This window comes from Nannospalax galili, unplaced genomic scaffold (genome assembly GCF_000622305.1).
Source record: "Nannospalax galili isolate Female #2095 unplaced genomic scaffold, S.galili_v1.0 scaffold243, whole genome shotgun sequence".
In the NCBI taxonomy this organism is placed as follows: domain Eukaryota; kingdom Metazoa; phylum Chordata; class Mammalia; order Rodentia; family Spalacidae; genus Nannospalax; species Nannospalax galili.
In genome coordinates, this window is record NW_008353490.1 from 8,639,621 (window position 1) to 8,652,476 (window position 12,856).

General features: G+C 42.4%; 1 protein-coding gene across 1 annotated transcript in view; it reads right to left on the reverse strand.

Moving 5' to 3' along the window:
- Positions 1 to 272: 272 nt before the first annotated feature.
- The window catches only part of LOC108491679, a 95,350-nt gene continuing 82,766 nt past the window's right edge, over positions 273 to 12,856 (reverse strand). Inside the window, exons 5-6 of the mRNA XM_017802606.1 lie at positions 12,705 to 12,729; positions 273 to 602 (exon numbers count right to left, since the gene is read on the reverse strand). Of these exons, the coding sequence (XP_017658095.1) occupies positions 273 to 602; positions 12,705 to 12,729 (355 nt within the window). The remainder of the gene's footprint in view (positions 603 to 12,704; positions 12,730 to 12,856) is intronic.

Below are 12,856 nucleotides of genomic sequence, written 5' to 3' on the forward strand. Positions count from 1 at the left end.
CTGGTGCACACACATATGCACACACACACACCACACACACACACACACACACACACACACACACACAATAAACACGTGGCTGACAGTGCTCCAAGGTGCCCATCATTTCCCTGCCAGAGTTTACAGCTGCAGTGAACAGTTTGATGCGACTCTAATTTCTAATTATGCCTCACTAGGAAGGGGGGAGGATGTCAATTTTACTTGTCCCATGGTGAGAAACAAAATGATTCTACTTTCGGCTGCCAACCAAATCATCCTATTCTTCAGCGGGGCTAAGAATAATCATCTAAATAACAAAAATCAACAGGAGCAATGAACATTTCAGGAAGGGCTCTAGATTTTCCAGTGCAATGCACCCAGAGACTTAGGAGTGGCACAGTGATCTTCAGAAAGTCTTTGAACTTTTCATGGGATGCCTCACTAACTCTGCAGTGTGTTATGCTCGTGGACTCTCCTGCGTTGTTCTCCATGGGGACAGTGATGGTCATCACTGGCAGCTGCAGCTGCAGACTTCCACCATGGCAAGCATGTGACATGTGGGGCAGCAGCTCTGTAAGGCAGAGCTGAGCCTGTGCTCCCAGAGCCCACAAAGAATTCACATCCTGTGAAACAGGACAGAAAGACCTCTACCTAGAATGATCTCCCAATGTACCCCAGCTAAGTGGCTTTAAGGCCAGTGTTGCAGGTCTTCCTTCATTTGTCCTGCTGCTGAGTGCTTGACTGATGAGTTAAGGTGGACTCAGGGACTACCTAAGGGACTCAGGGCCCAAAAGCTCAGCCAATGAGAATGTAGTTTCGAGGGTCACATGAAAGCAACAGTCATTTCAATACACACTGCTCATCCCTACTGTGAAAAGGCATGTCCATACGGGATATGTAAAGGTGATGGAGTACTTCTTGAAAACCTCTTAGGAGGACTTCCATGGGAAACTTCACCACGCTGAGGGCAACATGACCCTACTAGAACCCTGCCCTTCCATCAGGAAGGTCACATACACTTGTCCTCATAAAGGACAAAGGGACGCTCCCACAGTGGGTGTCAAGGAGCATTCATGAGGACCTCTGTGAGAGAGTCCTGCTGTCCCCAGGCCAGGGGGGACTGCTGGGAACAGCTGCACCACTGCAGGTCAGCTAGCTAGGCCTCATAAGTCAGATGGAGGATGTAGAGTGTGAGGCACAAAGGAGGTTGATATAAAGAGGAAGAGGAGTGGAAACAGACAGGATGTAGGCTACCAAGCACAAGCGAGCCTACACAGTGCTCCCTTGGAAAATGCCATTTGTCAATCCTCCCAAACTACCCACACTGTATAAGAGAGACCCCAGATGGCTGACAAGAGTCTCATAAGGGGCACATAAAGGCTTCCTGGAATGTGCAGGGCCTCCCATTTTAGAGCAAAGACTGTTCTGGGAAGTCTCTTGTATCTGCTAAATGCGGACATGCCATCATCTGAGCCTGTACCTTCAATAGGCTCACTTTCAAAGTCACAGCACTCATGGAGTCTTAGGAGTGACTGGTGAGATCAACAGTGCACACTTCATACTTCAGGAACCTGGTGTCTGCCTCCGCTCATCTAAAAAGCATCCTTTCTTCAGGGCTCAGGAATTTGTTAATTGGGGCCTTTTAACCCAGGGTGTCCTGTTACACTCTAGTGTGGCCCTCCTTAGCACAAGATATCATAAAAGTTGCATGAAAGGACCCCTTCAGCTGGAAGCTGGGGCAATGTCATGCAGGACTGCCAGAGCTGACTTAAAAGAAAGTGAGCACAGGGTCAACTGTCCTGTCTATTCAGTTTAAAATTGGGATCTTTCAACTGCAGTGTACGAGAGGCCACAGCACAGTCAGACAATAAAAGACACAGTCAACATGAAAATCAGGATACAGTGAAGTCTTAAGAGAGGGAGGCTGGTCATATGACCCACATAACTGAGTGATCACGGTAGATTATGAGGAGAACAATTTCCATATAGGCTGCATTTCAGCTCAGTAAAAATACATGAGCTTAAAGCCACAAGGAGCTAGGTATAGTGGCTCACACCTCTAATTTCAGCACTCTGGAGGTTAAAGCCAGGAGGATTGCTGCAAGTTCTAGGCTAGCCTGATTTAAATAGTGAATTCTAGGCCAGCCAAGACTATATGGACACTATCTCAAAGAAAGGGAGGAGGGAGGGAGGGGGGGAGAGGGAGGGATCTTCCTGTCATAAATTTACTTAGAATGTAGGAGATACTACTTGAGCAAGACTATGTCTGTGAATTTTTGAAGCTAGGAAAACAATTTATCTTTCAGATAATCAGGCCAAGAGTCCCAAACCATATGAGATTACTTAGTGAAAATGCTAATGCTGGTGTCCCCCTCTACAGAGGTGATAAATAACCATGGCAGACTTGATATAGGTGCACAATCCTTCCCTCAGAAACCTGGAGACTTGGGAGAAAGGATAGAGCACTTGCTGGCACTTCCAGTCGGAATCTGAGCTAGATCTTGCTTGCTCTACCATCTCCCCTTTGTGGGTTGGCCCCGGGAAGAGCGTAAATCAAACTTCCACAGGGCCTTAGAATTAGGTTCAGGTAAGGCTTTGCTTACTCCTGCTTCATCACAAAGAGCACTACAAATCTCAGCTCTGCTACTCTTTCTGGGGGAGTTAAAAAGATTGCACAGAAGCACTTACAGAGCCAGTGTTGTTGAGACAAATCCACAACCCTGCCAGGGGAGAGGGGGAGAGAGTGGTGCTCTGCTTCCTCGGCAGCTTCCCTTTGCCTTAGTTGATCTACCACTTGCCAGTCCCTGAACCCAACAAGGCAAGGCAGCATCACATTTCAGGCTAAGTCCTGTGCTTCCTCCTGGGTTAGGGGGTGAAGTTTGCCACAGTAAAAAAAATCCTAAAAATTGAATAAGTCAGGAAAGGAGAAAAATACCTCCAAACCCCATCCATAAAGCAATGAAAAATGGAAAGGAACCATGGGGGTAAAAGGAAAGAAGGCATCTAAGAGAGAGGAACAGTAGAAAACAAGTGGAAAATGGGTAAAATGGGAGGGATATATGGAAGGTTAAACAAGAAACCATGGGGGTAAAGTAGAACAAGGAGCTCAAGAGAGGGAGGAATCATAGGAGATAGGAATTAGCAAGGATGAAATGGGAAAAAATGAGGATACTTTATCTAGGGAGGGAAGAGAGATTTTTAGACAACAAGAGAGAGAGGAGAGATAAATAATGCTTAGCTGGTCTGAAAAAACAGAGGTAAATGTATTAGTTCAAAAACCTACTGAAAAATTATGCTTACAATATCTTTGCATGTGTCCATGTATATATCTGAATGCTCTATAACAAGAAACAGTGCCAAACAAGAGAAACCTCCCTTCAAGTTGTTGGCCAGTGTAGTCCAAGAAACTCCCAAAATAACACGGGCTATTGCACAGCCCTTTGTTGTCTCCCAGAACTTGAAGACAAGACCCTATTGCTGAAAAAAGGGCATACTTCAGACACAGGACCTGGAGCAATGGAGCTGGAACTGACCAGGAAACCACCTCCCTGAAGAGTAGCTCTTACAGTTTTGGAGGACACTATGCAAGCTGCTAAAGGAAAATATCAATCAATGGCCCAACACCAGCTTTAAAGCTTAATAACCACAACAATGACCAGCACTGAAACTACATTGGGGCAGCAGTGGCACTTTTATCTTGGGAGTAGTCATCAGCTACCTAATTGGACTTAAAGCCCACTCAGTGGGAAGGAACTCATGTGTGAAACTGTAAACATAGTCAAATATTCATGGCTGGAGAGGTCATAGATCTTAGAGAAAACCTTAAGGCTGTCACATCCCTAGACAAGTATAATTTCCTACTATATGCTAAATATGAATTATTGTTATTTACAAACAAGTATGCCAGTCGCCACTTATCAAAGAAGCTTCTTTTGCAGTGGATGGAAACTTTTACAGTTCCACAACTGATCACACACAAAGAATAAGTGTCTGAAATGCCCAACCTAAATAACACATCTACAATAGAACCTAAGGTTCACAGAACATAGTGGAACAAGAAGTAGAGAGAACACTACTGCATCTCTTAACTCTCACCAACGAAACTCCTTCATGCAACAGAGGGCAATGAACACAAAAGGTCACAAATAACCAAAGCATAGAGAATAAGTCTGCAAAGTGTGGATCTTTGGACAGGACTCCTACATTCAACCCTACCCACCCAGAGCTCAGGGACCATTTCAGAAGAGGGGATGTGAAAGAGCCAGGGGACATGTTGCACGACCATATAGAAGCAGTCTTATAGGCTTCTTGGACCTTGCTCATAAGAATCTACAGCAATAGTGTTGGCATGCACAAGGTCCATGCAAACTCAGTCAAAAACTGAATACAGAACTGGAGAAATGGGCAGCAGGCCACAATCTTAGATGAACAACTATTGGCAGTTGATTACTGTTGGGTGAGGGAAAGCTGATCTTCTTTAAGGGAGTGACTTTAGATAGGCTAACTAGACTCCAGTGGATGAACTTGCACTAGGGGACATCTGGGCACACTAACTTAACTTGATAGGCATTAACATAAATGACAGAGTGCATGAAATCTAGTCCGATAGCTATGGGAGGATACAGATGGGGGAGGAGGCATAAGATGATTAAGGTGTTTTATATGAAATACACAAAAATTCAACACAATTTTTAAAAAAGAAAACTCAGCGAAAAGAAGTTGGAATTAATTTTTTCAGAACTCTAGGAATCCATGGAAGTTTTGTAGCAACCCACAGAGCAATTTACTAAGGAAAAGTGGCAGGATCTGGAAATAATCAGAAACCTTATGGCCCTGTCCCAGGCCCTCCCCAGTAGAGCAGTAACCTTAGAAACCACAGCCTGAGCTGGGGGAGGTGGCCCTTGCACACCTTTAATCCCAGCACTCTGGAGGCAGAGACAGGCAGATCTCTGTGAGTCCTCGGTCAGCCTGAAATAAAACCACAGCCTGAAAGCCATGGTGGACAGACCCTTGGACAAGCAAAGACTCCTTAACACCTTAGTCCTGAGAAATACCTATCTAGGCCTGCCCCAGGCCCCTGGAAAGACCCCACTTGCAAGGTTGTCTTTATCTACGTGACTCATAGTTCACCCAGTGGGAAAGCCTTTGCCTGGAGGTGTGTTTAGTTTCTGTTTGTAACACTTATTCTCCCGAGTTAAAAGACAACTGCATGAGGCAATAATTAGGAATGTGTGTTGATGGACACACAATAGACAAAGGTATAATTTGTGTGAAAATTATAGCTCAAAGGACAGAAGAGGAAATGGATTTACACGAGTGTTGCTTTTGTGCACAACTGAAACTAAATTGGTATTTTATATTTTATGTCAAATATATTTTATTTTGTTCTCACTTCCAGCCTTCTTTGAAGTTAAATAGATTTTTTTATGTTCCAGTTTAATTCCTTTACCTTTTCTTACAATTTATTTTAAGGTTATTTTCTTGTTGGTTGCCATGAGGATTATGATTAGTATCTTCTGCGGGGGGGGGGTGCATGTGTAAGCACATGTGTACAGGTGCACATGCTTGTGTATACACATGTGGAGGCTAGAGGTTGACTTTGATTGTTTTTCTCTATCACTCTCTACCTTCTTTTTGAGACAGGATCTCTCACTGAACCTGGAGTTCACCATTCGATCTAGACTGGATGAGCAGGGAGCCTCTGGGAATCCTCCTGTCTCTGACCACCCTCACCCCCACCCCAGCACTGTGGCTACAGATGCCCACCACCACCTCTAGTTTTTGTATAGATTCTGGAAATCCAAACTCAGGTCAGGTCACCATGTTTTCAGCATAAGCACTTCATCCATTGAAACATCTCCTCAGCACCTGCAATTGGTATCTTAACTAATGAAAACCTATTTTGGGGTAATACCCATTCAATGTCAAAAATAAAAATAATCGAATTAATATTAACGCACACAAGGTGTGTGAAAACAAACTTTAAAATGACAAAGAACCAGACTTACCAATTACTGAATTAAATGTTAATGAATAAAGAATTCCATTGAAAAAACAGAGACTAGCAGGTTAGTTAAAAATATCCACCTACACGCTGTGTGAAAGAGACAAACTGTAGAACCCCAGACACAAATCAGTTGAAAACGAAAGGGTGGAGAAGGCATGCCATGCAAATGACAACCAGAAAAGAGTCTCTGCAGTGACATCAGACAAAACAAATGGCAAGCCAAGTATCATCCCTACAAAGGGCATCTTAAAAAGATGGAAGTGTCAATCTGCAAAAAGATAGGACAATTGTAAACATATATGCACCAAAGAGTAAGTCCAGAAATATGTTAACCAAAATGGATACTGAAGAGTGAAACAGAGGGTTCAACCTGAGCTAGAGGATTCTGTAGCACTTTTTCAATAATGGACATAACAGCTAAGCAAGAAGTCAAAGAAGCAAAGGATTTGGACAATGCTACAAACTCATTAGTTCTAGTGGACATCTACAGGAGTTATACCCAGGGGCATCTAGAAGGCTTCATCCTCGGGCATCTAGAAGGCTCCATCCAGGGGCACCTAATAGACTCTACCCAGGGGCATCTAGAAGGTTTTACCTACAATAGCAAAGTACTCCTCCCTAAATGCACTTGGAACACATTCCAGGACAGAGCACAGGTTGGGTGACAGAGTAAATGTCAATCAACATCAAAGATCTGAAATCCTGCACAAAGGATATTCTCTGCATACAATGGAAAATAGTAGAAATTAAAAATCCTTGAGGATTCAAGGAATACAAGGAAATTAAACAACAACAACACAATGAAAATGGGCCAAAATTAAAAATTACAGTGGAAATTAGAAACATATTTTGAGGTGAATGGAAGTGAATACACAACATTCCCACAGCTGCAGTGAAAGCAGTGGTTAGAAATGTACATCCATAAATGTCTGCGTTGAAAAAAATCTCAAATCAACAGCTTAGCCTTCTACTTTTAAAAGAAAACAGGGTGGGTGAGATGGCTCAGTGGTTAAAGGCACTTGCCACATAAGCCTGATAGCCTCAGTTCAATCCCTGAAACTCATATAGTAGGAGGAGAAAACTGACTCCTCATGCGAGCTATCCTCTGACCTCTGCATGTATGCAGTGGGACACATGGCCCTACACACAATTAATTAATTAATTGAATGTAAAAAATTTTAAATCAAAATAATTTAAGAACTCAAAAAAGAATAAAATAAACAAGATTAGAGGGGTTGAGGAGACAGCTCAGCAGTTAGAACACCAGCTGCTCTTGCAGAGGACCCAGGTTAAATTCCCAGCACCCACATGGTGCCTAACAGCCATTCATAACTGCAGTTCCAGGGGATCCAACGCCCTCTTCTGAGCTCCACAGATATTGCACAACACAGGTGCACCTACCTCCATGCAACCAACACACTCATATACATAAAATAAAAATAATAAATAAAATATTTATTTAAAAAAACAAGGTTAGAAGAAGGAAGGAAACACAATAAGAGAAAAAATGAGTGAAATGCAGACACAGAAGACAACAGGGTGAGGCAAACACCCAGTATTGAAAATGCCGATTCTTACAAAGGTCAGTAAGATTTGGGCAAAACTTCACCTAGACAGACAAAATAAGAAAGAGAAGATTAATTATTAAAATCAGAAATGAAAGGGGAAATATTACCACTTAGTTCACAAAATAAAAAGGATTGACAGGAAATGTTATAAACCGTTGCATGCCAAAAAAGTTAGAAAAACTCCATGAAATGGGAAAGTTCTTAGAAAGACAGATTACTCCAGAATAACTTGAAAAATAATTCCAAAAGAAATTGAAAGTCTAAATAGACTCATAACAACAAATATGGATATTAGTAACCATTATAAAAATATTAACTCCACACAGAGAAAAGCCCATCCCAATGGTTCCGCTGATGAAAGATACCAAACAGCAACAGAATTAATACGCATCCTTCACAAAGGAACAAAAGATGGGTGTCAGGGATTCTCCTGTTTTGCTGCCACTGAGTCCATTTCATATCTTTGTCCAACTAAGCTTTTTCCATTCCTGTGGCCAAGCCCAGAAATCAGAGCCAGCAAGACCTCAAGATGGCACCTGCCCATGGAGGTATGGGAGTGGGCTTCACACCTGTTGGTTTGGAACTGCTCCTCCCTCAGACCTAAGTTCCCCATCTTTAACCCACTAAAACCCTGTGTCCTAAACCCATAATCTTCCCACTTGCATTCTTTTCCCTGATCTCCATGTGCATAACCCCCTCCAGAGTACAGAGTGCCCCCAGAAGCCTGTAGGGAATAGAAGGGGTCTCCTCATTCTAAACTAAGATCTTAACTTAAAACAAGGAACAATTCTCAACTTACTGTGTGTGTGTGTTTGTGTGTGTGTGTGTGTGTGTGTGCATGTGTGTGTGTGTGTGATGTTTGTGTGGGGGCCTAAGCATGCCATACACGGCACACATGTAAAGTCAGAGGACAAATTTCAGACATTGGGTTTGTCTTCCCACAATGGGTTACAAAGTTTGAACTCGGGTTATGGAGCTTCTTCACCAAGCACCTTTACCTGCTGAGCCACCTTACCAGCCTCAACTCATTACTCAAGGTCAGTGCTACTCTGACTGAAATCTAAGAAAACTACCACACATATACAAAATCCAGACCAAGGTTTTCATAAAGATGATCACTTGGACTGAAACCAGAAACATGTAAAAAGTCCATATCAATGACCAAATGGAATTTATCCCACTAAGTACAAGGTTGGTTCAGCATGAAAATCAACATAATGAACCACAGTAATGGACTGGAAGATGTGGGTATGTGACGGTAATAAATGCAGAGAAAGCATTTGACAGAGCCAGTACACATTCATGGCCAAAAGCTGTGCCAGACAAACCAAGAACAGAGGTGTCAGTGAAAACCCCTCAACTAGCATCCTAGTCAATAATAAAAATTGTAAGCTTTTTTCAGGGATCAAGGCCAAGACAAGGACAGCCACTCTCATGGCTTTGGTGCAATATGCTACTATAAGAACTCATCAGAGAAACAAGGCCAGAAACAGAAAAAGAGAAAGGCCTTCATGTGGGAAAGGGAAAGGAAGAAGTAACTGTTTCTGTGGATGACAAGAACCTACATGTTGAAAACTCTAAAGGGTAAGCACGCGCACACACACAGACACAGACACACACACACACACACACACACACACACACACACAAGCACAGTGCAGCCTACAGACATTCCCAAGAAGTGAATGAGTGATGAGTTTTAAGGATTAGAAGTCACTCAGAGCACACCAAGTGGAGAATGGGGGAGCTAAGCTGGAGGCTATAGCAGACATGGAGAACTTCCATCAATTGGATCAAGCGCTTTTCTCTCAGCCATCTCATCCCTGCCTGTAGAGTGAAACACTTTCCCAGTATGATGTCTATCCACATTAATATTCAACACTGTGCATAAGCACATTGTCAAGATTCTAGTAAACCCCCATCAGTGAATGCTTCTCCTGCCATGACTTCTGAGATACTAAGAGTGTATGTGTTCGGTTATGAAGCTTGAGCCGGGAGGCAGTGTGGCTGCTTGTGTGGTATGCGTTCAAACCTCCAGCCTCTGCAGTGGGCATTCCATGGATGTGGTGAGAATAGGGACTGAGCTAAAAAAAAATTAATAAATGCAAATTTTTATCAAGTGTCTATTTTGTACAATATCTATGCTAAGCACTTTGTATCTTTCAATTTTCCAAAACCCAGCCCCCAAAGGTAGATTCTTTTAATAGCCTCGATTTTAGGGCAAGGAAATAAATGTTCAAAGAGCAAGTTCCCATTGTAAGATGTACTTGCATGTAAACTCAGAACTCATATATGGAATATTTTCTTTACCAAAAGATTAAGAAAACAAACTGAACTTAGAGGTACTTATCCGGCCAACATTTCACCAAGCTGCTATATGCAGAGTGCCATAGGGACAGTACAGTACTGTGCCATCACCCTTACTCAATGGCTGCCAGCCTTCATGCTCTCTGGATCTTGCCAGCCACTGAGCAAGGGTGTGTCTCACAGGAGATGGGATGGTAGGGCTGTCTAGAGAGCAGGTGCCCACAGTACCCTTGAGGACCAGCTGGAGAGCAGGTGCCTCCCTGAGGAATAGTCACTGTGGAGGCAGGTACCAAAAGTGCAAAGAACTCAACCTCAAATGAATATATGATTTCAATCTTTCAGTAGTGCCCATTCCATAGTAATAAGTTGCATCACTAAATCATTTATTAGGACATGGCAGATTTCCAGTTTAGAATAAAAAAGAAAGTCTTCTTGTTTTAGCTGCATTACAAGACTTGAGTCCGGGGATGGGGGAAATTCCTCCATATGAGCATCATCAAGTGGCACAATGTGACAGGAACTATGAACTCGCCATTACAGACTGTATACACATTTTCTCTTCAAGGTTTTTATGTTTACCGTTTATCTTCTTCAAGTACAGATAGGAGAATATGATGTCCGGTGCCATATTAAAGAACTGCAATAAAACTAAATCCATGGAGGTTACATGAGAGCCAGAGGAGGTGGAGAACAAGGAGACTGTCAGTGTGTGTCACGGAGATGGTCCGTCATGTTTTCAGCTATGGGAATTTGACAAAAGCACTAGAGAAAATGAGTCAACGTCCTGGTATTCCTTCAAGATGCCTTGTGAACAGGGGCTTTGAAACAGTTTACGATGTAATCACTGCAGCTGTAGAAAATCCTCTGGTCTAGAAGGAAGAAAGGAAATAAAAACGTGAAGACTTGAGAAGAAAGCATTGCATATGTGCAAAGCAAATGATTTAATGACGTTCTTTTTCCATTAAATGAGCCAGGAGATCACAGACTAAAAATCACTTAAATATGATTTTAAAATTAATTATGCTTCACCCCATAATACTATTTAAATTGCATTTAAATTGTTTATTCATGCATTGGACTTGTCAAACAGGAAATGTGTCTCACCCTCACTGGGTGTGCAGAGCCTGGCTTGTAAATACATTCAGTGTGGTCCAAGAGTTCCATTCAGCATTGGCAAACAAGGTGGCAGGGAACCTAAGTGCAATATCCCTTCATCAGAGAGTGTGCCGAGTGCCATGGTCGGTGCAAACTTGTTAAATAATTATGCCAAAATTAATTTCATCATTCTTGTGCCAGATTTGAATCTTGATAAATAATGAACAAATACTATAAACTTTCAGATGATAAGAAATATTATTACAAAATGGGTCTCCATCCTTAATGATGTCTTAGCTATTCGCCAATACCAAGACCTCCTTCAAAGTTTTAATAGAAGCTCAGACTTGTACCTTTCTATATAAGTTTTTTTAGGAGGAGGGGAGAGATCTGTTGCAAAGGAAACTACGATTGACCTCCTGGACTCTCCAAAGACCGCCTCACCCCAGTGGGCTTTAAACGACCTTCTGAAGACCCCTCCCCCCAAGGACAGGGAGCCACATGGCTCCAAAATGTAGCGCCACAAGCAAGTGATGTTTAACAGCCATTACAGAAGTGTAAAGACTGCAATGAAACCTAAGAAAAAGTGTAAAACCAACCCTAATTAAGTCACTTCCTAAAAGGCCAGGCTTGACTCTGCAAACCTTCCCTAAGGAGAGTTGCAAGAGCTGAGAGAAAGCAGATGTGCGGTTTCCCAGGCAGTGAGGAAATCATGGTGAAGGGAGTTCCGTGTGTCTTCCACCTATCAATAGCACTAGAAGCACTGAGAGCAATAATCAATAAGTCATATCGCCCAAATCCATAGTGTGACCATTCTGCAGGGAAATCAATCGTCCTGTTATAAGCAGGCTGCTCCGAAGATTTTATTGAGAGATTTTTTTTCTCTAATGTTAAGCATGATGGTTCTATTTGGTGCTCTTTTAATTAAAAGCAGACAGGCTCTGCCAGCCACATCCCAGCTCTGCCTGCACCTGATTGCACAATAACATGCACAAATATTTGTGTTTGTTTTAACATTGTGCTAATTTATGTTTTATGTCATCCTGATTGCCTGAATCCAACTCGTTAAACAAAGCATGCCATTACATCCTAAAGGATATTAAATTATGATGCTGGCTACTATTCTTTTCTGTATCATAATTTAGATAAGGGATCTAATTTGTTCCACATCTTTCATTTATGGCACACAGTGTGTCCTGCTTGGTGTTCAGATGGTCCCTGGAGTACATTTAAAATGAGTGCTGGCCACCTCAAATCCACTGTAGATGTGTCTCTCTCAGCCATTCACATCTGGCAGACATTTGCTGATGTTAACTGAGGGGAGAGCCAGATACCAATACTAAGATTGATTTCAAATGTATAAGTATAAGAGCTGAGAGATTGTTCGGTTGGCTATGCATGAGGACTGAGTTAAGATCCACAGCACCCACATAAAAAGTCAGGTGAGGTAGCATGTAGCTGTAATTCTCACTCTGGGGAGGCAGAGACAGGAAGATCTCTGGAGCTGGGTGGCCAGCCAGTCTTGCTGAATTGGTGAGCTCCAGGTTCAGTGACAAACCCTGTCTCAAAACTAAGATTAAAAGGCTGGCAAGATGCCTCAGCAGGTAAAGGTGCTTGCTGCCATGCCTGACAACCTGAGTTCAATCCCCATGACCCACATGGTATGGGAGGACTGAATTCCTCAAGTTGTCCTCTTACCTCCACACACATGCTATGGCATGTACATGTGCACGCACACACACACACACACACACACACACACACACACAAATGGTATAATTTTTATATACTTTTAAATTTAATTTTTGCAACTTTCATACAATAAAATTTGATGGTACTTAGATCCCCTCCTCTATCTGCACTTCCCCTTATAATGTACTCTAATACATTTTACATATAT